Below are 24,574 nucleotides of genomic sequence, written 5' to 3' on the forward strand. Positions count from 1 at the left end.
ACAAATGCTTGTTATGTTCTCGAAAAGCTTCAACCCTCCTTTCAAATTCTGTTGCCTTAAAAATAGGGAGTTCTGTTCTATGTACTTTTTAAAGCTATTAATAAATTTCTTTAAACTTTAAACTGCTTTAAACTCATTAAAGAATGAGTTTCTTTAAACTGCTTTAAAATAGTGAAAGAGATATCAGGTGGTCAAACAGAGGAAGTTGTTTTAACAATACAGATGCTGGGCCGGCCCAGTGGTGCAGCAGTTAAGTGCGCACATTCTGCTTTGGCTGCCCAGGGTTCGCAGGTTTGGATCCCGGGTGCGGACATGGCACCACTTGGCAAAGCCATGCTGTGGCAGGCGTCCCACGTATAAAATAGAGGAAGATGGGCACAGACATTAGCTCAGGGCCAGTCTTCCTCAGCAAAAAGAGGTGGATTGGCAGCAGATGTTAGCTCAGGGCTAATCTTCCTCAGAAAAACAAAAAAGAATATAGATTTTTCTTTTAAAGATTTTATTTATTTTTTCCTTTTTCTTCCCAAAACCCCTGGTACATAGTTGTATATTCTTCGTTGTGGGTCCTTCTAGTTGTGGTATGTGGGACGCTGCCTCAGCATGGTTTGATGAGCAGTGCCATGTCCGCGCCCAGGATTCGAACCAACAAAACACTGGGCCACCTGCAGCGGAGCGCGCGAACTTGACCACTCGGCCACGGGGCCAGCCCCAAGAATACAGATTTTTTTTTTAAGAGAAGACAGTCAGGCACATTGGGGGGTAGGTGGCAAAACAGTGTGAAAGATGGGGGGAGGGGGTAATGAGAATATTCTAAGAAATTATTTTCTCTCATAAACTGTAACTATGAGTTGGAAAAGGAACTGATTTGCAAAATCCTTTTTTTATTAATAGTTAATAGAGTTAATTTTGTTTCCTTCAAGAGGGCTTTAAAAAGCATTCCATTCATTACCAGATCCTTCTTTCAAGATCACTGACTTGCAAATCCTGGGCAAGTTACAGTCTCACAACTCCATCTAGACATAAAAAGGTCACAGAAATCTGACACGGAGGTAACAAGTGTGAGCCACCCGTCTCATTCCATTCCAATAATGTCATCTCACCCGTTTATAAAAAGAACTACTGTGCTAACCCTCAGAAATGTGGGAGCGTTTATTCGGGGGAGTGTGGGCCCAAGGGCTATGGTGAACCTAATTTCATCATCATTTTTGTTAGGAGGAAGGAAGGAGCTGTAAAGCAACAAATAGTTTTATTTCCAGAGGCTGATGGAGAACCCGCAGTCAGCTGGGTGCACAGAGCCACGAAGCGCGCATCCTCTAACTCCCGCGGGAAGTTCCAAGTCAGTGGGGAATCGCCTCCCATTTACCAGTTTTTCCAAGGTGAATTAAAAATCAGTCTCTTTGGGTTTTCTTGTTTTTGTTTTCTGTCTGTTTGGTCTTTAAGCATCACAAACATTTCTAAATGGAGGAAGCAGTTGGGTGCACAGCACTAGCTCATCACTCGAGGTGCCAGGAGGCTCCAAGACCTACTTCTCTGAGACCTAGATCCCCATTTTGGCCATTAGCATGTGGCCAAGGGCAAGGCCCTCCACATCTCTGGATGCAGCTCCCTCCATTCTACCTCCAGGCAGAGCCATGGGCTGAAAGTGACAAGACCCAGATTCTCACTCCAGCCCCACTGATTCGGATAATCACTAATTCTGATAATTCAGGAGCAGGAATCTGAGTCTAAACACAGGGCAAGTCACAAAGCCTGGAGGACACAAATTTTAGGCAAACCCTTATTGTGTTTTTATGAATTCAACCCTCCTTTCTCCTCAACCTCCCTTTTCCCAGAGAAACATGATCTACTCGTACTCCTTCTCCTCCTCACACACACATACTCAGTCAAATAAGAAATAAACGTTCCCTTCTTACACATCAACTCATAGAATGAATGAATGGAAAGGGGAAAAGCTGTATCAAATTTGCAGAGATGGTGGGAAGGGTGAGGAGGAAGGGACTCACTTCCCCACCCTCTGCTCACTGTTCTGAATCAGGCCCGCTGCTCCTAAGCCCAGAAAGACCATTTCCCCACCCCAGTCCTCCCACTAACTGGGATCTCCAATCACACACTGTGTTCTAGAGATTAAAATGACTTCTCACAGGCGGTAATTTACTTAACAAACATGCATTTTATTTTCAGGAGAGTTCATGCTTTAAGCACCACGCTATATACCAAACGTACATATTTCTCACTTAATCCTCACAATAATCCTATGAGGCAAGAATCAAATAGATTAGATGACTTGAGCTTTGCAAAAACAGTACAAAACATTTACCATAAAATAGACCCCAAAACATTTCTTTGCCACACAAACGAACCGTCGACACTAAACTTAAGAGTAGGATGGTAGTTGGCAAAAATAGCACCTTGATGCAGAAAGTTGGGCAGGATTTGCCAAAAATGGGGGTAGAGGAGATGAGAATTGGGCTTACAGATCCCTCGGTTACAATGTCTTTCTGATTATCTCATTCAGGACATGAATCTGAGTCTGAACTCAGGGTAAAAACACGAATTTAGATGAATATCCAGCAATTACCCCCAGTCTGTTCTGAAGGGGAAACGTAGCCTCCAATTTTTTAAATTTAAATTTCAGGTCATCTGCGAACAGCACTGAGTATTCTCGGGACTAAAAGCACCTTGCATCCCCCTCAGCCATGTTGGATTAAACCTGAAGACCCTTTCCTTTGTCTTTAGTTTCCATTCTAAATGTTACTGTTCTAGGACCTGTGTCTGACACCTATCAGCCCAATAAAGTCTCTGTTGACTTAACAGAGGGTTTGGAGTATTGACTCTTAATTTGTGTACACGTCTGCTTTCCTAATTTACAGCCTTTGCACTGTCCTTGCATTCCACAAAGGTTTTCCTGCTTCAATTTTCCTTCAGCTGGGAGATGTTTGTTTTCCATTTGGGAGGTCTTTTCTTTGGCCCATTTCCTGTTTTATCATTTCTTCTCCACTTCTCCATCACTGGCTGCAGACCTCCCCTCTCTGTGGACCCAGCAGCACACACATTCTCTGTTCTTGCAGCACCCACACCACCCCTTCACTCCCTCCTCCCGGAGGACTGAAGTCTGCCTTCTTTATGGGTCAGCAGATCTTCTAAGGTCTCTGACCCACAACTCACTTGAGACTTCGCATTTCTCTTGTCACTGTAGCCTTTTAAGAAGGTGTTTCTAATTTTGATTGTTTTTGGTCACTGGGTAAGACACTCTCAAAACTTATATAAACACCGCCACTCTGCTCTGCATTCTTGGCATTTTTATGGAGGTGGAAGCCCGCTGACTTGAGGTGTTGCCCCCACCCACCTAAAACTAACTTTAAGAGAAAAAGAGGCAGGTACAGATGGAGCTGCGGATACAAACATTTTCACTATGCAAATATTTTCTCCAGGAAACAGACCCCTCAATTGCGGGTCCAGGAAGCCACTTCAATCTCTTCATCAAAGTATAGAGATCACTTAGGAAAAGAAGGAAAGCTAATAAATGAAATATCATGCCACCCTGTTATGAATAAATAGAAGGAAATGAAATCTTAGGGTATGACATGTGCCGAGATATAACAGTACATTCCTAGGAAATAGAAAGTGACAGCTCTACCAAATACAAAGCCAGACGAAGCCAGAGCTGAGGGGCTTCTGCCTAGTTCTCGGAAACTTAGGGAAGAACGTCCATCCATGTCTACAAGGCTTGTTCAGAATCCCCATCTCTAAGTATGTGTGAGAAGGAAAGACAGCCTCCTTTTCCTCAAACTCTGAGAGTTCCACTATAAAAATCAACACATAATAGAGGAGATGAGACATATTCAAAAGGCATCCTAGAGGAACTGTTTCCCACACCAAGAGCACAGCGTAGGGACTCTCCAGGAACCTCACTGATCACATTAGCATATCTATAGAAAGAATGTGTCAATCAGAAAGGGGATTTGGGGTGGAGGCCAGAGAAGAAACGAGATTGGAGAGGAGCACTGTGGCAGCGCGATCCTCTGCGTCCAGAGGGGAAAGTGCCCTGACTCACCAGCGCGGGTGTCTAGCCGCCTGACAGACGTTTCCCTCAATGGAATGACGGGCCATCTGGCTGTCAGAGCGATGCCAGCACACACTGGCACCTCAGACCCACTCTCTTCACTCTGCGTCTGAGATCACCACGCAACCTCCTGACCTAATTATGGTCAGACTTCCTACTTAGTTTTCCTGTGGAGATAAACTATTCTGATTCTTGGTCCACTTAGGATACTTGTTCCACTTAGAGCTGTCTTCTTCAAAACAAGTTAATGCATTGACATTCTGGTGTCTATCCTTCAATACCCCGTGAGTTTGGATAATGTGAATTAACATTCTTAAATTCCAAGAGCTCCTGGGCACTGTCTTGACCAGTTCTGTACCTATAAGGCTGGGGACTAGGCCCTTAATGGTGGTAAATTCACCTAGATAATAAGGGGCGGGAGGAGCTTCTTGATAACCAGGCAGCCAGTATACTGGGCAATATGGCAATACTCCTCCATATTACCACATGCCTCTCTCCAACCAATACAGCATAACAGTGATCGAATATTGCACACCTACTATGTACTTACACTTTATTCATTAAAAACTCATAATGCCCTTTTGAAGCAGGAATTATTATTTCCATTTTATAAATGAGGACATTCAGGTTTAGAGAGGCCCAATGGCACACAATTTGCAAATGATAAGACCAGATTTCAACCCCAGACTGTTTCCTATTCTGCTAGAAGTAATTCTAATCTCATGTCACCATCAACCACAAGGCATAACCAGAAGCCAGCATGACTTCTTTTGATAGCAGTGTTAAAAAGAAACAACAGGCTCAAAATGGAGTCACTTGTGCTAAGCAAATTAAGACTTAATTCCTAACCTAACTGCAGTTACAACTTTCCCCAGGAATGTAGTATTAACCAGTCAGTGTGGAATTTTCTGGTCAGCACTAATGAGGCAATCCTTTCCATCTCCCAAAGGAAGATGAGTTAATCTGCCACATAGACCCCTTCCGTCCTCCACTGGTAGGTTACTGAAGGCTGAAATACTCTTTTTCATTTATGACTTCCTTGTCGTGCCTTTAAGAAAATCTTTCCCTTTGTGTGGCCCTTTGGAGCTCCACTCCACTTGCTAGATGGGATACTGCCCAATTCATGAGTCATTCAATAAACTCAACTAGGTCTTTAAAATTTACTTGGTTGAATTTTTGTTATTTAACAGTAGGAAACAGAGCAGCCCTCTCCAGAGATTAATCTATCACCAGATAGATTAATCTATCAAAACACGTCGGGAGTGTAGATTCTACTGTCAGTCCTCAACAGATAAATGCAAGTGTTCAAAAGTTGGGCTTTGGGTTCCAATGCCAAAGTGAATTCAAACCTTTCAACACTCTTCTGGACACATGGAATAGGTCTAATGGTTTTGCACCTTCCTACCCATCTGAGAAATCAACCACCACGTTTGGGGTGACTGCTTGCTTTACTGAAATCTTGACCCCTAAGGAATGGGCCTATGCCTACAGTTGGCCAATAACAATTATAAATAATAGCAGCATCTGTCGTTACCGTGCAGAGTATTTCATTTAATCTTTCCAATCACCTTGGAAAACAGATATTTTAATCCCATTTAAAGACGAGCAAACTGAATCTTCAATGAGGTTGAGCAATTTGCCCAAGGTCACACAGCTAGAAGATGACAGTCCTGGAATCTGAACCCAGGTCTGATCTGACTCTGATGCCTATGCTTTGCGCCACTCTGCATCACTTGCCACCAGAGAAGCAACATCTGGTTAGCTGGCCCTGAAGAGAAACCAGACAGCTCAGAACACTGCGGGGAGTCAGGAGGGCCTGGGGACACCGTGGGACCACACCCACAGCTGTGTTTTTGTGGTTGGGAGGAGCTGCTGTTCCCCTGAGCAAGGGCTCACTCAGTAAGGTTTGAGGAATGAACAAATGCAGGAGTGAATGGTCCCAAAATGGACTATCTATGCAGTGATGAGAAGACCAGCTTACTTTTCCCATCTTGAAAATGGTGTGGTTTCATTAACGACTCCTAAAGTTCCAGCCAACTTGAACACTCTCAAATATTATAAGATTTAGTTGCCATACAAGGCAGCTGAAACCCGATTAATGAAGAAATATCCAAAAAAGCAAAAATAAGGCTAGGGCTTAGTGGGTCAAGGTATTGACGCTCAAGTGGGATGGTGAAGTAGAACCGGGGGCATCCAGATTGTTTTCCGGCTCTTCCACTTATCAGCTCTGCCACCTTCAGTAACCTCTTACTACAAAATGGGGACAGTGACAGATCGCTATCTCGCCCTGTTCTTGTGCAGAGTAAATGAGCTAAAATATATAAAACACCTGGAGCAGCTTGGTTTGTAATAGTGATTAAAAAAAATTAACTCCCTTCCTTTTTCCATAAGTAATTCTCCCAGCAAGAGCTGGTTTCCTGGGAGCAGAGGACTTCCTACTTTAAGGCATCAAAACCAATTACAACCCAACTGTTTTCCAACAAAGGAAATACCATTATCACAACCCGAAAAACAAAACTAAAAAGGAGGAATTTGCTTGTTTTGATGACGGCGGTGGTGGAGGTGAGGCTAGTGGAATGCCACCTAAAGCTCCAAGCCAATTGCTTTCTCTGGTCCCACAATAAGACAACGCTTCACAGAGCTCTGACCACATCTGGGATCAGGGTCACTTTTCATCAAGCCCAGAAACTTAGAAAGTACACTGAGGTGGAACTCCGCCAAGTCAACTGCTGGGAAAGTCAGTGTTTCAAAAGAGGAGTACTGTCTGAAATGTCGTCACCCATCTTCCTCCTCACGTGCCACAGGATGGGCAAGAAAAAAGAGAAAATGTCGGGGTTGGGACGCACAGGATCCACACCGCGAGGTTTAAGAAACAAGCTCCCCAACCCAGCGCTCTCCCCGGAGGTGGTGCGGGGGTGGGGTGGGGGGAAGAGTGGGGCGCTGCCCAGCCTACCTGCGCACCACCAGCCTGAGGGTCTTGTAGGATCCTTTCACCAGGGAAACGGCCTCCCTTCTGGAGCTGCTCAGCGCGACCTCGTTGATGTGCACCACCTCGTCCCCGGCCCGCAGTTTGGAGCTTACCAAGTCTGCTTTGCCCCCTTCTTCGATCTGCTCCAAGAGAAGAGAGAACCATGCGTGAGCAGCCCTGGGCCCTGCCTGGCCTCCAGCAGAGCTCCACAGACCCGCGGCGACCACGCCCCGCCCGCGCCCAACCTGAGGGGAGGCTGCAAGAAGGCAGGACTGCCCTCCTGTCTTCCCACCCTCTGGCACCCAGCCCCCTGCCTCCCACAGAGGGCGCTCAGCAACAGCAGCTGAGAGGATGAAGGAGCTCAGTTTCCATCCAAAAGCCGCTATCCCACGGCGCTCACGATCCACCCCCTCCCTTTGCATCTTCAACTCCCAAAGTCCACTCAAAGCAACTGTTTTATTCCTTTAGAAGTTGAGTTCTTCTTACCTCACTTTTTGCTCTAAAATTATAATCCATTGGACAAATAAATTGTGGTACACCCAGACAATGGAATATTATTCAGCACTAAAAAGAAACTATCAAGCCATGAAAAGACATGGAGGAAACTTAGATGCATATTACTTAATTTAAAGCATGTGAAAACACTACATACTGTCTATGGTTCCAACTATGTGACCTTCTGGAAAAGGCAAAACTAGGGAAACAGTAAAAAGATCAGTGGTTGCCAGGGTTGGGGGGGAGGGAGGGATGAACATGTGGAGCACAGAGGATGTTTAGGGCAGTCACTGCTCTGTACGATACTCTAAGGGTAGACACAGAAGGTTATACAGTAGAGCATACAAGCCAAGAGTGAACCCTGATGTAGGCTATGGACTCTGGGTGGTAATGATGTGTCAGTGTAGCTTCATCGATTGTAACAAATGTACCTCTCTGGTGGGGGGTGTTGATAACGGGAGAGGCTATGCAAGGAGGCAGGGAACAGGGGGATACGGGAACTCTCTAATTTCCACTCAATTTTGCTGTGAACCTAAAACTGCTCTAAAAAATATAGTCTATTAAAAAATTACAATTCATTTAACAAAGTGATTCAATACTTGTTTTATGCCAGAAATTGTTCCAGGTGCTAAGGCTGTAACAGTGAACAAAACGGACAGAAACCCTTGTGCTTGTGGTGCTTAGGGTAGAGGCCGGGAAGCAGTCACTAAACATAACAAGCAAGTAACTGATGGAGGATGCTAGAAGTTGAGGATGTGCTTCGGAAACCAACAGAGCGAAATAACGCTCGACCCAGAGCCACATGCCAATGGATGCTTGTGGGATGTCAATAATGATGAAAGGAAATAAAAAGGAAAAAATAAAATGGAAATGAAAAACAAGTAAAACTTGACCCATATTTTCTCTTTTTTCAGTAATTACTCTCCAGAATTGCCCACATGTTCAAAAACTTTTAATAGGTCTTAATATATATATAATGGGCCAAATTCCTATAATGAGTTTTTAAATTTGGTCCTTGCTAGCTTTTATCTTAATTTTACGTATTACAATCATGTATGCTAAAATCAATACTTTATTTGGCACTTAACAGAGAGGCATTAAGGTGAGGTGGTTAAGAATTCAAGGAGTCTGAACAGACATTTTTCCAAAGAAGATATACTGCTGGAAACAGGCACATGAAAAGATGCTCAACATCACTAATCATTAGCGAAATGCAAATCAAAACTACAATGAGATATCATGTCACATCGGTCAGAAGGGCTATTACTAGAAAAAAAAACAAGAAATAAGTGTTGGAGAGGTGTGGAGAAAAGGGAACCCTCATACACTGCTGGTGGGAATACAAACTGATACAGCCACTGTGGAAAACAGTACGGAGATTCCTCAAAAAGTTAAGAATAGAACTACCATACAATCCAGCTATCCCACTGCTGGGTATTTATCCAAAGAACATGAAAACACTAATTTGAAAAGATATATGTACCCCTATTTTCGTTGCAGCATTTATTCACAATAACCAAGGCTTGGAAACAACCTAAGTGTGCATCAACAGATGAATAGATAAAGAAGATGTGGTATATGTATACAATAGAATACTACTCAGGGGCTGGCCCGATGGTGCAGCAGTTAAGTTCGCGTGCTCCACTTTGGCGGCCAGGGTTCTCTGGTTTGGGTCCTGGGCAAAGACATATCTACTGCTTATCATGCCATGCTGTGGCAGGCATTCCACATATAAAATAGAAGAAGATTGGCACAGATGTTAGCTCAGGGCCAATCTTGCTCAGTGGGAAAAAAAAAAAAAAGGAGGATTGGTAGCGGATGTTAGCTCAGAGCTAATCTTCCGCAAAAAAAAAAAAAGGAGGGGCTGGCCCCGTGGCCAAGTGGTTGAGTTCGTGCACTCCACTTCAGCGGCCCAGTGTTTTGCTGGTTCAGATCCTGGGCATGGACATGGTACCGCTCATCAATCCCACATGCCACAACTAGAAGGACCCACAACTAAAAACATACAACTGTGTACCAGGGGCGCTTTGGGGGGGTGGGAATAAAAGGGAAAAATAAGATCTTTTTTAAAAAAACAGAATACTACTCAGCCATAAAAAAAAGATTAAATCTTGCCATTTGTGACAACATGGATGGACTTTGAGGGTATTATGCTAAGCAAAATAAATCAGACAGGGCAAGCCAAATGCTATATGATTTCACTCACGTGTGGAAGATAAAAAACAACAACAAACAAACATGTAGATACAGAGATTAGATTGGTGGTTAAAAGAGGGGAAGAAGGGAGAGGAGAGGGCAAAATGGGGAAAAGGGCACATGTGTACAGTGACGATGGCAATTAGACTTTGGGTGGTGAATACAATGGTAGTCTACACAGAAATCAAAATGTAATGGTGTACACCTGAAATTTATATAATGTTATAAACCAATGTTGCCATAATAAAAAACTTTTACAAAAGGGTTAGGGCCTGGCCCCATGGCCAAGTGGTTAAAGTTCTGTGCGCTCCACTTCCGCAGCCCAGGTTTGCAGGTTTGGATCCTGGGTGCAGACATACTCCCCTCACCAGCCATGCTGTGGTGGTGTCCCAGATAAAAAGGAGAGGAAGTTTGGCAACAGATGTTAGCTTAGGGAAAATCTTCCTCAGCAGAAAAAAAAAAAAAAAATAGATAGAGGAGTCAGACCCCCTAGTAAGAGGAAGTCACTTATTCTCTGTAGGCTGCAGACTCCTCATCTATGAAGTCAGGGATAATCATTGCACCCACCTCACAGAGCCACAGCCAGGGTTACTGAGATAAGCCATGTGAATGGGTAAACACAGTTCCTGCTTGTGGTAAGATTTCAAAAGTGGTAGCTATTGTTTTCATAAATCCTATATCATGAAGCTATTTCCATTCATAAACTATTCTATATAACATCTTGGTATGAATGTAACGTGGTGTGTTTAGACATCCTCTATTGATGGTCATTTCCTCCTGCCTTTCTCCCCTTTTCATCCTACCAACCTTCCCTCCCAACCTTCTGTAAAGTCACTTTTCCCTAAATAGACTGGGCTGCTCTGACCTCAAGGCCTTTGCCCAGCTGCTCAGGTTTTCCCTCTACCTGGATGGCTCCCCTCAACCTGAAGGAGCCTTAAGTCGCCTATAAAGACTGCAATGCACCATTGTGGTTAAGAGCTGGTTCCCTGGAACCAGACTACAAGGCTCTGTCACTTACTAGCCGTGTGACCTTGAGCAGGTTATTCAACTTTGTTGTGCCTCAGTTTCCTCTCCTGTAAGATAATACTACTTACCACAGAGATTGTTGTGAGGATTAAGTGAGTGCATCCTTTACTGAAGAAGCAAGTAAAGAGTTTAAACAATGCCTGGCACATAGTACGCATTCAATGAAAGTTAGCTCTAATTACTACCCATCCTTTGAGGCCAATTTCAAATCCTGTCTCCTCAAAACCTTTCTAGCCTCTCATCAATAGCCACCCCATCCCCTCGTACCTGCAATCTGTCCTTAAGATGTAATCCCTCTTTCGCCTATTTTCAGAGAGTCAAATGAATAAAATAAGACATAAACTGTGAAGAGACATCTAAGCAGTTTATTATTTTTATACTACTTCAACATGCCGCTTGTCGTCATCACACCCTGTCTTTTGGCAGAAATATTTATGTGCCCACATTCCCTGACCACAGTCCCACCCTGTCCCCAGCTTGGGCTGTGAGCTCTTTGAAGACAGGAACCATGACTCCATCTTTACTTACCCCAGAAAGCCTTCCCAGAGCTTTGCACATAGGACCTCCTCAGAAAATACGGGTTCACAAGTCAACAAGTATTTACCAAGCATCTGCTTGCGCCAGGTATGGAGCTAAAAGCTGGCGCTACAAAGATGAACACCACAGAGATGGTCCTGCTCGAACTGCGGTGTGTGAAGGTGAAGCCTCTTTGTGTTACTCGCCCACATTTTCAATAGGATGAGAAGGAAACGAGACCTAGGAAATGATCAACTTCTTATGAAAAAAAGGAAGTCAAGAAAGCTCACTTGTGTAGTTTATATCATGTCCTTCTTGTGACTGATTTAACGTGAAAGCAAACATCATGAGGAAGAATGTCATAGAAGGAGTGTCCTTGTTGTTCACTGGTCTCATAAACTATTTCTATAACCCTTTGAATTTACAAAGTTTCTCATCATCTCTTCAATTTGCACAGAACATTTTTAGGTTAAAAATACTTACTTTTAAAAAGTCAATTAGTATAATTATTTATAAAATTGAAAAAAGTGGGCAGCAGGATGATTTTTGGAATCAGTATTTATTTATCAAACACTAGTTGGGCACCTATTATATATTTTGATTCTCAGATCTCTCCATACTCTCTCTTAGTAATTCATGCTGTCTTGGAGTTTTAATTATTACCAAAGGTGACTTTTAGATCTTTTCTCTGACACGGATCTTTTGCATAAAGCCCTTATCCTATACTTTCAGGGTTTTTTCCTCTTCCTCCTTTGTTCCTCCAAATACCCCTCCTTCATCATGAAACTTCTCTTTATCGACCCAGACAGAATCGCTCTCTTCCTCTCTAAATGATCTCTACCTCTCTAAGAAAAGCCACATCACTCCCTTTGTTGAGGGTATTGCTGCTCATGTCCCAGCCCGTCTTCTAGCTTTTTAACTCCTTGAGATCAGAAACTTAGTGAACACACTCACTCCTTCATTTATCCACAAATACCTTTTGAGCATCTCCCATGTGTCAGGTACTGTTCCGGGCCTGGGGAAATGTCAACGAAGGAAACAAACTGTATTCTCTCCAGAGTTTACATTCTAGCGTATATTTTAAATATCTCATATCTATGTATTAAAAAACACACACATTCACTGAGGTAGGTCAGAGAGGCCACAGTGATAAAAACAAGGCTGGATTCTTTCTATTCTTAGGGGGCTGAAATTCACCCATATAAAGAACTCTCCCTGGGAGGTCCGGCAATTTCTAGGGAATCAAGGGAACCCTGGGAGGTTAGCTTGGTCCTAGGATTCATCCAGGGGGTCTACTTGGAAAGGTAGAGTCCCAATAGCCCCAAATGAGGCCTTGAATTGAGTAAGTTGGGCACAAAGTGTAGACCCGTCGTCTAACTCATTTCAGCTAACTGGAGTAAGGGCTGCTTCATCAGTGTGTGGATTGCTTTGGCCCTCATGTTCCCTTCCTCCTCCTTTGCTGCTGCTGGTCCTTTCACAGTCTTTCTATTTGGTAGCATCAACGTCAGTGGATATTCTATTTGCTGGCCACTCAAGTAATAAACTTGGCTGCCAAGAAAGTTGAAGCTATTAGCTAAAACAAGGCTGGGAATTACTTTAATCCATATGGTTGTCTCCATTGGTTATCACAAATGATAAACTGCAATACTGAGGTGCTTTTGCTGTTGCACTGGTAACAACATAATTGATTTCAAGGTCCTGAGGCTAACTAAATGCATATATCTTAAGTTTATGTCAATTATTCATTCAGTTTATCTAAAATCATTATTATGACTTTTAAGAAAATATTTACAAAAGATTTAACAATAATTTCCTTGAACTATTCATCAAAGGAGATTACACTTCTTCTAACCCCAAGCCCTGCTGATACTGTCTGTCAACAAGACTCAGTGAAAAACGAAGCTTATTATTTTAAACCTTTGGACCAATACCTGAGTGGCTAAAGGGGTCACTGGCATTGTTTGTCCAACTTCACCTGCATGGAATTTACTTATTCCAAGAATGTGATTGTCAACAAGTTAAATGACTTCAGATAATACACCGTAATACAGATAGTACAGATAATACAACTGGGTGGGAAATCCCTAAGCTAGGGACTAGAGAGAAGGTGAGTATACATCTGGAAAATTAACATCCTTCTTCCCTTCTCAAATCCGAAATGTATCCACATGTATGGGATTAAATTGATTTTGCCTTGATGACCATGTGAGGGGTTGGTTTTTGAATCATTTATAGCATTTTACATTGCTGTAAATTCAGCACCTAACATAGTGCCTGCACCTAATAGGCAATTCATAAACATTTGTTGAACAAATCTGGGGACGCTGACTTTAAAGAAATAAATACAGTGCTGGGCGATCCATGTGCTATGACAGAAATGCATTCAAGATATAAGTATAGGCACAAAGCCGGGAGTCGTGTGTGCCCATGTCAGCAGCTGGAGATGGCATATGGAGGGGCAGGAAGCCAGGCCCGTCGCCTGCCCTCTCCCTTAACCCCTCTGGCTCAACCTAAATGAGGAAGCGTGAAGCTGCCATTTGGGCATTGGTCCTGTGCTCTCTTCTCCAGGGTTTGTGCCCTCCAAGCTCAAATGCTTTGACTCTCTGCCTCCCCAGCTCTGTTCTCCGTCTTATGTCATCATAGCAGCGTTACTGTGAGCATAAGCATGCCATTGGCTGCAACCTAGTGACCCTGTTACAATCGCAATTAGATCAGGTCACACCCCTCTGCATGACCCTCCTCATCACACTCAGAGTAGAAACCAGAGTCCTCCCTCTGCCCCAAGGCCCCTGCTGGGTTTGGCCCCCTTACCTCTACCTCCTCCTGCTCCCCTCTTGCTTGCTCAACACTAGCCCTGAGCCTCCCCATGGCATGTGGAGTATGCCAGGCCCACTCCCCCCTTAGTCCTGGTACCAGCTGTCCCCTCAGCCTGGAACACTTTTCCCTTGGCTAACCATTTGCCTTTCTCACTCACCTCCTCCAAGTCTTGACACAAATTTAGCTTCTGGAGGGGGCCTTCCTGATCTCCCTCTAAAATTTCAACCTCCCCTAATACTACTTATCTTCCTTCCTCCCTTTATTTTATGTTTAGTGCTGAAATCATGATCAAACTCGCTATGGTTTTTACTTACATATCTTGTTTGTCATCTGTCTCCCCACTAGACCATCAGTGCCCAGAGGGCAGGGATTTGGGTCCTTGTTCACTGCTCTATCCCCAGTGCCCGGAAGAGTGTGGGGCACATAGAAGTGCTCAACATTTATTGGATGAATGAGCGGGTCCTCATCATCATTGCTGCCAGTTGAGTGCCTTTTCAGTTCCAATAACTTTAGCGCATCATCTTAAAAGTCACAAAGACTGCATTAGCCCTGAGCTAACATCTGCTGCCAATCCTCCTCTTTTTGCTGAGGAAGACTAGCTCTGAGCTAACATCCGTGCCCATCTTCCTCTACTTTATACGTGGGACGCCTGCCACAGCGTGGCTTGCCAAGTGGTGCCACGTCCGCACCCAGGATCTGAACCGGCGAACCCTGGGGCGCTGAAGTAGAGCGTGCGAACCTAACTGCTGCGCCACTGGGCCAGCCCCATATCATCTCCTTTCTATATAAATGCAAACACTAAGGCTCAGAGGAGTCAAACAACCTGCTCAAAGTTGCAGAGTCAGTGAAACAACAGAGCTGGGACTGGAATTCAAGACTCTGACTTCAGAGCCCCCACTCTCCAGCCTGCCGCCTCTGAGAGTCCCCCAGATCTTTTTCCACAGACTAACACTTCACTTGTCTGCCTAATCCTTCAAGTGCCCAAGAAACCTGACACCCAGTAATTCTGTGTTCTGGCCCTTCTCTTTCAGAGATCCTAAGAAGACTGAAGCTATTATGTGAGCTCATAGGTCAACAGAATTCACAGCTTACACATGAGAAAAAGAGTTGGCATGCACTGCCACCGGGGCAGGGAGATGGCCTTGCCACAGAGAACATCAAATGACTTTCATTTATGTGCAATTCTATTTGGAGTTTTAATTAAAATTGAACTCATCCTGTAGAAGTCTACCACAATTGAATTTCACCTGCATTCTAATGTCTAAACTCTTGGATGATTTTTTTCCTTTCCTGACTACTTTCATTCCTGGATGATGACGAGGTAGGAGCAGGGGAGGAAGGCGTAATTCGATGATTCACAGTTGATGCAGCATGACGTGCAATTTGTTAGCTGTTTTGTGCAGTTGGTGATTTGGGGAGAAATAGGTTCTCCGTTAGTGCAAAAATTCTATTTACAACAATAAGCAAAAGACAGAAAGATAGAAAGATAAGTAGATAAAGAAATATATTAAGAATCTCTCAAACAAAGCTTTTGAGTCACTGGGGATTATCATTACTCACAACCTGCTGGGTAGTCTTGATTTTAAGCTGTATGTAAAGTGGGGAAATAAAGCAAAATAAATACAAGTTTCCCCCAGGAACTATATCTGGCTCTCAGGTCCTATGAAATTAATAAGCGTTTTTTTGAACCCAGGACTAACTGCTGGACTTTACACAAAACAGAGAAATATCCCCAAGAGTTGCACTGAGTGACATGAGGGTACAAACGTGAGGCCTCTGTTCTCCGCACTTGTTTCCCATCTAACTCCCAATCATTAGGTTTACGCGGTTGAAAATTCCTTTTTGGGGGAGTGTATTGTAGTAGAAAAAAGAGCACTGGGTAAGGAGTCGGGAATCCTGTGCTCCAGCCCTGACTCTGGCCCTTTTCAGGCCCCAGATGAGTCTCTCATCTATAAAATATGGGTAATACTGTTTGCTGTGCATTATGATGAGACAGGGCCGTAGAAACAGCAATGGGTGTTTCTCACACTTAAAATAACCTACAGGGAAAATTCCATAGTTTTATTTTAAATTGAAATACATATACAACAGTTACTATTAAAAATTATATAATCACTTTCATTAATTTCTAAATAGGAGGTATATTATTTCTTTTCAAAAGTTCGTAATCTGGATGGAAAGTCCAAGAAAGGAGGTGGAGACAGTGTGGCATTTAAAGACAGGAGCACTCGATTCAGACCAACGTGGGTGTCAATCTCATGTAGATTACTGGGTGATCTTTGGCAAAATATGCATCATCTCTGAGCATCCATTTCTTTAGCCTAAATACAGGATCAAGAAGACTCACCACGCAGAGCTAGTGTGAGATTACATGCACTAACACCTAGAAGTTTCCTTACCCAGAACAAGGGCTCCATAAATGTGTGTTTCATGAATTGTGGGGTTTTGTGGTTTTATTTAATAAGTTTAATACTTTTCTGACTGTTTCCACCAGAAGAATATATGTGTTAGTGACTGCAGAGACAAAGGAAAGAAATTTGCTGGGAGAAGGAGAAAGGTTATTTCCTTAAAGTCAAAGAACAGGAGGTAACTTGATTTATGAGTGAAATAGGAGACAGTGTCGCCTTCGGAGGGAAGTTTCTATTTCAGAGAGAGGTCCCAGGGCAGGAAGTTACCAGTGACACCCTATGGACCATCCAAATGAGCTGCAGCCCCAGAAAACCAAGACATGCCCACAGTCCTTGATTTACTGCTCCCTGAGAGGAAGGAACTGATCCCTAGGCTAGGATAAAAGTCAGGCTTCACTGAAACCACCTCAGTCATTCAGCTTTCCTCACTGCCTGAAGAAAATTCACAGACCCCGTCTCCCCCAAGGTGGTTGACACCAAAAAAACAAGTTTGGGGGTAATTAAAAAGTTGAGTAGTCTGTATTTATTTCCATTTGTTTATATCGACCCTGCCTCATCTTACAAAAGATTCGAGGCAGCTCCTTGTGAATACAAAAGAACAAAGGAAATAGTTGAGGGAATCTGAGCAAAAAGGAAAAAAGTCATAAAATAAAAGCCAAGGATAAGATTAAGTGCAAGAAATGCACTCTATGCATGGGGATTCCCATTATCTGAGTGTTCATTATCCAGATCTCCACAGTTACAAGGTTTCATAGAGACGCAGAGTCCTCATAGTTCAAAAATATTCACTAGTGCAGAGACCAGCTTTGAAATAAGGCCCCACTCAAACAGTCTGGCACCAGCCTCTATCTCCTGCCAGTGCCTCCATGTCTTTGTCAGTCTGCTTGGTTGTGGGGTTGCAAACAACCAATGCGACAAGCAAATAAAACGGAAATCGATTGCATAATCTGCATGTCTTTCAAAAAAGGCAGGCTGTAAAACGCAAATCAACTGCATAGCTAATTTGAATATCTTTCAAAACAGGCAAACTGTAAAAGATAAAACATTGAGCTATCTTAAAATTTTGTGGGAGAATTAGGACCAAAAAGTCAACATAATTAATTCTTCATTCTGAGGATTTAGCACACGGTTGTAATTGTAACTTAAAATTTTTTTTAAGTAAGGTCGAATAACCTTATTTTCATAGCTGTTTGTTTTGTTTTCCAATGACGTAATGTAAAATCATATTTTGGGCCCTGTTTTAAAGTAAATTCCCTTTAGGCAGACTTTTTCTAGTACAATTGTTTGCAGGTAATAATAACTGCCTGGACTGTAGCACAGTACAGTTTTGGCTCTCAGCTTCCTGGTGGCAAAAGCAAAAAGGAAGCATGCTTAGTTAGAAAAGTGATAGGGACATAATATAAAAACAGGAAATCATTGTGGAGCGTTGGGGGGTAGCTGAAATCTACTATTAGCGAAGACTGAAGACTCTTAGTGGCTAGAAAGAGGTCGAAGAGGGTAGAGACCGTTCTTTCTAAACTGCTTTGTGTTTGGCTTAACAGCGTCACCTGCTAAATGCCTAATGAACACAATGGTGGTCCTTAACGCTGTTCAACAGCTATTCCTGGCTCTCTACCTTGGCTGCAGAGGAAATGCTCCACTTTCTCTGAGTCCTGGGTTGGGACCCTTGCAGTTGAGTGGAGCCATGTAACTATTTCTGGTCAATTGTTTTGAGCAGAAGAAACAAGTGTCACCTCCAGGCAGAGACCCTCCAGAGTTTCCTTTCCCTTTGGCATGGTGACTGGCAATGTTAGAGATGGAGACTGCTCTAGCAACTTGAATAACTAAAATGCGCTGCCACCCTGATGACCCACCATGAGTATGCAGAATGAGCAAGAAATAAACCTATGGTTTAAGCCACTGAGATCTGGGGGCTGTTTGCTACTGCAGCATAATCTAGTCTCTTCTGACTGATACAAATATCATCCTGCCAGTGATAGAATATAAAAAATAAAATAAGTGAGTTGTGCAAAGGCATATTGCATATGCTGCTCAGATCCTACAATAAAGATCCCAACTAGCAATGATGACATTCTATATAATTTAGGCAAAGACAAGCCCAGGAACAAGCCTGGATCTCTGATGTGCACTCCAGCCTATTTTTCTCCCTTCATTTTGTATCACGTGACTCTTGCCCAAATATATGTGGCCACGAGAATCTCTACTTCTTATATATGTAGTGAATAATTTTAATGTAGATTAAGCTTTAGAAATGGGACTATTCCTATTGAGCTGGGATGGACTGAAAGGTTATTATCGACAAGTGGATGGACAACTCTGGGAAAAGTTTATTAATCATAAAAGGGAAAGCAGAAGTAGAGATAAGAAAAAAAAGGGCCTGTTTTGGAGAAACTACAGCTAACGAAAGTAAGAACGGCTGCAAAGAATGGACACTAGAAAAAGTATGCAATCCTGAAAGCAAAAGAATGGGGAACCAGACACGTGAAGAGAGGGAACACTGATTACAAGAGACCAGGGCCTGGGCAGGGAAATTCTGAGGACTGAATCCAGGAGCAGACCTCAGGCTAGGAATTGAAAAAGTAAGGTCAGAGTTCACTATTTTAGAATTGAAGGGTGAAGCTGGAACTAGAACCCTAGGCAGGAGGGTGTCCTGGGTAGCCAAGGGAGCTGAGCAGAGTGAGTTTTGGCTGGGCCCAGGGGAGGTGCTCTCATGTGGATTAGGCTTAGGGAAGGAAGCCAACCCTGGAGAAATACAAGGTTCCAGGCTTTTAAAGAGTCTTATTATTTACACATCCTTAGATTCATTTAAGTAAAGAGATTCTGGGAGGTTTCTTCACATACCTCAGTGAGGTCCTTTTTGCACTATATGCAGCTAGTTGTTGCGGAACCATTTAGGATGGCCTGAGGCATTGCAACAACTTCCTGGCTGGTCTTCCTGCAGTGGTCTAGTCCCTGTCCCACTCTGGCCCCATATTGGTCCTCCACAGGCCGCCAGAGAGGCCTAACTGTAGCAAGTCTGACTATAGCACTTCCAGATGCAAAACCCTTCTATGGCTTCACATTTTTCATGGGATGGTCCAAATTTCTGAGCTTGGCAGCTAAGCTTTTTGCTTTCTGGTCCCTGCCTGCCACTCCTGCCTCATTTGCCCCGACTCTCTCCCCTTCATCCATATTGAATCTGTGCAAAGCTTTTGGGTAAGCCACATTCTCATATGCTTCCAGAACTTTCCACACGTGGCTGTCTCCTTTCCAACCCTCAGCCCGCCACGATCTTCAAACTCATCTTCTGAGACTTAGTTCAGTGATCACCTTCTCTAGGGAGCCATCCCTCAACCTCTGAGACTGGTCACATGCCTTTCCTATGCTTTCCCATGTACTCTGTCACAACATCACCTGCCTGAGAGGTAGCTGTCTGTTTACTTGACTGTGTCCCCTACGACACTGTTACCTTCTTGAAGGACCAGACACGACTTACTTGTTTGGGTATCTTCTGCACCTAACGTGGTGGCTGAGTCCTAGCAGATGTTCAATATGTGTTTGAAGAATGTATTTATTCATGGCAGTATAGTATATTATGTACAATATACATATATGCATAGAACATCTATTACAACATACATATACAGAGAATGTACATATAAACCATTTTATAAATAAAAGAAAAAGAACTTCTTTTCATTAACCCATCAATGGAGAGCTTGGATCTTTAGAAAATAAATAAAATCTACGAATTACGTATGTATTTCATGTATTTCATAAGTGTATAGATAAGTCTACTTCTTATTACCAATCAAATAGGAATAGGAGTCATAGGACAATAGTTAAGTATGTACACATGCACATACACATAAAATACACTCTTTATCTCATTTTAGCTAACAATTTTCAACTCTTCATCAAATTTATATAAAAGTTACTGATGTACAAAATGGATCAGGCTTTAGTTTCATCTGCTCTTCTTTTCCCTACTCCTGGTGTGGGAGTAATTCTAGTGATCAAAAACTAAAACCAGGGGCAGGAAGAAGAAAGATGACAAATCTCTAGATGTTTTGAATGTTTGGTCATCCACGCCTAAAAAACACCTGACCTGGGGGATCTCCAGCACTTAGTAAAGACAGCCCAGTTCCATTGTTCGAAGATGCGTTTCATATGCGCCTAAAGTTCCACCCAAATATTCTGCTGCTTCCTAAGGAAAAGTCCACTTGAGTCAGAGAGCAGTATGAGACTCATCTTAACCCCATGAACTCTCTGTGTCCCAAAGTTTTCCAAAGTTTCCCCTATGTTTTTTAATTTATAATATTGAGAAAGTTTTGGCTTGCAACAAACAATTGTAATGGGACAAGGATGGCTATTCTTAGTGCTATCTCAGAAGGACTGACTTCTTTGTCTCTGCAAAAGAACTCTCAGGGATGGCCAAGCTGGAAGGAAACCGGTAATAAAATTCACGCAGGCTCCCCTCCTGTACAAGATAACAATAGTGTTCTATTAGTCACCATTGTGAACAAGCAACATTTTCAAGTTACATGACACTCCGGAGGCCAAAAAGATACCTGAGCAGTAACTGGTGAAAGGATTTCTTCGCTCTGGAGTTTTGAACAATGATTTGCTTATTTATCTTTCTATCAGAGCCATATAGTGGTTAAGCTGTGGAACCAGACTACCCAGGTTCAAATCCTACCCCCGCACTTAGAAGCTATGTGACCTTCAACAAGTTATTTGACCTCTCTGTGCCTGTTTCTATTTCTGTGAGATAAAGGTAATAATACCCTTCATAGGATTGTTGTGAGGAATAAGTAAGTTAATGCATGTAAAGTCCTTAGAAAAATGCTGTTTAGAAAATACCCAGTAAATGTTCGTTACTCTCAGTAGCTTAAGTTCTCTTTCATAAATTAGGAATCCTAATACCTCTTTTACATACCTCACTGGTTATTTTAAAAGTTAAGATTAGATAATTCTATAAAACACTTTGAGAAGCATAGCATAGTACACTGAAATGAACTATTAGGGTGACTCTATGCCAATGTGGACGTCGCCTTGACAATTTCAACCGTTCCTGGAAGATGCCTGATTAGAAGCCAGATGCTGGAGCTGCTGGAAGCTGGAAATAAAACTGTAGAAGCAACACCAACATAAGGCAAAGGAGGGAAAGATAGAGGGAGGGAAAAGAACATCTCTGGTCGTGCCTACTATCTATTAGGGGCTTGACAGGCATAATGTCATTTAATTCTCGCCAACACTTATGAGGTGGGTATTTTGTCAACAACAAAACTAAGACTTAGAAGATCACATAAGTTGCCCAAGGTCACAAAGTTGTAAATAGCAGAGCCAAACCCAAACCCAGATCTGTCCAAAGCCGAAGCCCATCACCCATTCTCCCTCCCAACCTTAAAGCAGGCAGCAGCCACCCTTCCAAAGAACAAAGCCATTCACTGTGTTAGAGGAACCAAACGACAGTGATGGCCAATAATGACAGTGATCAAGGAAAGGTTACAACTCTCAGGATAGCCCTCCACCCTACTAGTAGGCAATAGGTTCTGGGGAAACTCATTGAAAAGACATTATTATCCAGCAGCTGGGACTCTCCAGCAATCCTGAGTCAGCTCTGTTATGCTTGGTGGCATTGATAGGCATGGCCAAATGAGTAGATAATGGTGCCAGAAAAAGAATAAACATGTGTTGCACAAAAGAATAAATGAATGAAGAAAAAGTACAGTAGGTCCTTAACACTTAAGAACATTTTAAGTTCTTCACAAATACCCAAATTCCAGAACATTCTCTCTAACCCCACCCCAGCTTTGAACTGCCTGTTATCAGATTCCCACTTGCTATGATGCTCCCGAGTTGTAGTTATCTGTGAACCTCAGGCCACTCCTCCCCGAAGATTTTTGCCCCCTGGCTCACTTTGAGACCTCTCACCAACATTACTCCTGCCACCATGCTTATGACGCCCATAACTCATAGATGATCCTCTGGTACTTACTCGGGCCTCTGTTTTCCTTGAGTCCCTCCTCCAAGCCCTCTTTGCTACTCGTTTTCATGGTCAGACTCTAGCTCTTGTCATTACCAATATGCAAACCCTCCATAATCTCGATTTCAAGCATCTACTCTCTATCTCCTCCTATCTTTTTTTGGTAACAGCTTTATTGAGAAATAATTCACATGTCACAAAATTCACCCTTTTAAAGTATATAATTGAACGGTTTTTAGCGTATTCACAGAGTTGTACAACCATCACCATAATCACCTTTAGAATATTTTAATTACTTCTCCCCCCCATAAACATCGTATCTGTTAGCCTATACTACTCCTATATCTAGGAGTGGAACTGCTGGTTCATATGGTAATTCAATGTTTAACATTTTGAGGAATTGTCAGACTGTTTTCCAAAAATCACTGCACCAGTTTATAATCTCACCAGCTATGAATGAGGGTTCCAATTTCTCTACATCCTCAACAGTTGTTATTATCTGTCATCCTGGTGGGTATGAAGCGATATCTCATTGTGGTTTTGATTTGCATTTCCTCCCCTCTCTTTTCGGTTCATTTGCTCTAATTCTGTGACTCCAACAATTTTTTGATCCCATAAAGACATAGCTTTCATTGGTCCTAAGGGTCTTCCATTGCTTCTAACCCATTTCATGTGCTCACTTCCTTCCTTACCTATTTTAATGTCCATGGACTATCATTACGATCAGTTATTTGAATAAACTCTCAGCTCTTTTGCTCTTCTCTCCCTTCTTCATGCTCAATTGGCAAAACTCCAGTTTTGGTTAAATCCAGCTCCCCATCTACTCCACATTTTTATCTGCCCAGATGAAACTGGCTGGTCTCAGTTTGCGTCCATGACCTTCAACCTCAAGTCAGCCCTTAGTGCTACCTGGCAATTCTAAATCCTTTCACGTAGCAATCTCAAATCTGTTCTTCCACTGCCCTGGTCAATTTCATAGCTTTGTCACTCTCCTAAAACCTCCAGTCCTTCATCACTATCCTCACATTGTCTTTACTTCCAATTTCACCAAGAAAACAGGTGCAATCAGAAGACAACTCCTCCAACTTGTACCACCACATGGACCTCTCTACCTCTATCTGTATATACTTTGTCATCCTTTCTGTTAAGGGGTGGACCAGCTACATTCCTCTCTACAGCTGCGTCATCCGTTTGTGCACTAGATTCCATCCTTTATCACTTACTCAAGGACACTACTCCACAATTGTCTCCTCTCAGCCATTATCACATTTTCCTACTCTATTGGATTATTCTCATCACCAAAAGCATTCTATTACTTCTCCCATCTGAAGAAAAAAACAGGGGCTGGCCCGGTGGTGCAGCAGTTAAGTTTGTACGTTCTGCTTCAGCAGCCCGGGGTTCGCTGGTTCGGATCCCAGGTGCAGACATGGCACTGCTTGGCAAGCCATGCTGTGGCAAGTGTCCCACGTATAAAGTAGAGGAAGATGGGCATGGATGTTAGCTCAGGGCTGGTCTTCCTCAGCAATACAAGGAGGATTGGCAGCAGATGTTAGCTCAGGGCTAATCTTCCAAAAAAAAAAAAAAACAAAAAAAACCCCTAGCAAACCTTTCAATCCTACATCCTCATCCAGCTATATCCCCTTTTCTTTCCATAGCCTATATTTTATCTGAACTCCAGGCTCATATATTCAATTGCCTTCTGTTGGGTGTTTATTTGGCATCTTAAATTTCACAAGGCTGAAATTAAGCTCCTGGCGTACCCCTGAACCTGCTCTATTATGGCAAATAGCATCACTGTCTTCCAATTTCTCAGACCAAAAACCTTAAAAAAGTCTCTCTCACATTACACATTGACTCTATCAGCAAAGCCTAAATCGCTACCTTCAAAATATGTTCACAGTCTGACCACCACTTCTCACCACCCACACTGCGACCGCTCTGCTCTGACCTGCCGCCATCTCCCGCCGGATGTTCAGTGGGATCCTAACTGATGTTCCTGTTTCTGCCCATGTGTCCCCTCTAATCACTCCACATCCCTACCCTATAGTGATTTTCCTTCTTTTTGTGTTTTTTCCAGCTTTATTGAGGCATTATTGACATATAACGTGTAACTTCAA

The 24,574-nt window shown here is 42.9% G+C and overlaps 1 protein-coding gene across 4 annotated transcripts in view; it reads right to left on the minus strand.

The window, feature by feature from the left end:
• Positions 1-24,574, minus strand: part of SHROOM3 (shroom family member 3) — a 248,835-nt gene that overhangs the window by 183,819 nt on the left and 40,442 nt on the right. For all 4 annotated transcript variants that reach the window (XM_070263640.1, XM_070263638.1, XM_070263639.1 and 1 more), the window contains exon 2: positions 7,017-7,171. In XM_070263640.1, coding sequence (XP_070119741.1) covers positions 7,017-7,171 — 155 coding nt within the window. The remainder of the gene's footprint in view (positions 1-7,016; positions 7,172-24,574) is intronic.

The sequence above is a fragment of the Equus caballus genome, chromosome 3 (genome assembly GCF_041296265.1).
Source record: "Equus caballus isolate H_3958 breed thoroughbred chromosome 3, TB-T2T, whole genome shotgun sequence".
Classification (NCBI taxonomy): domain Eukaryota; kingdom Metazoa; phylum Chordata; class Mammalia; order Perissodactyla; family Equidae; genus Equus; species Equus caballus.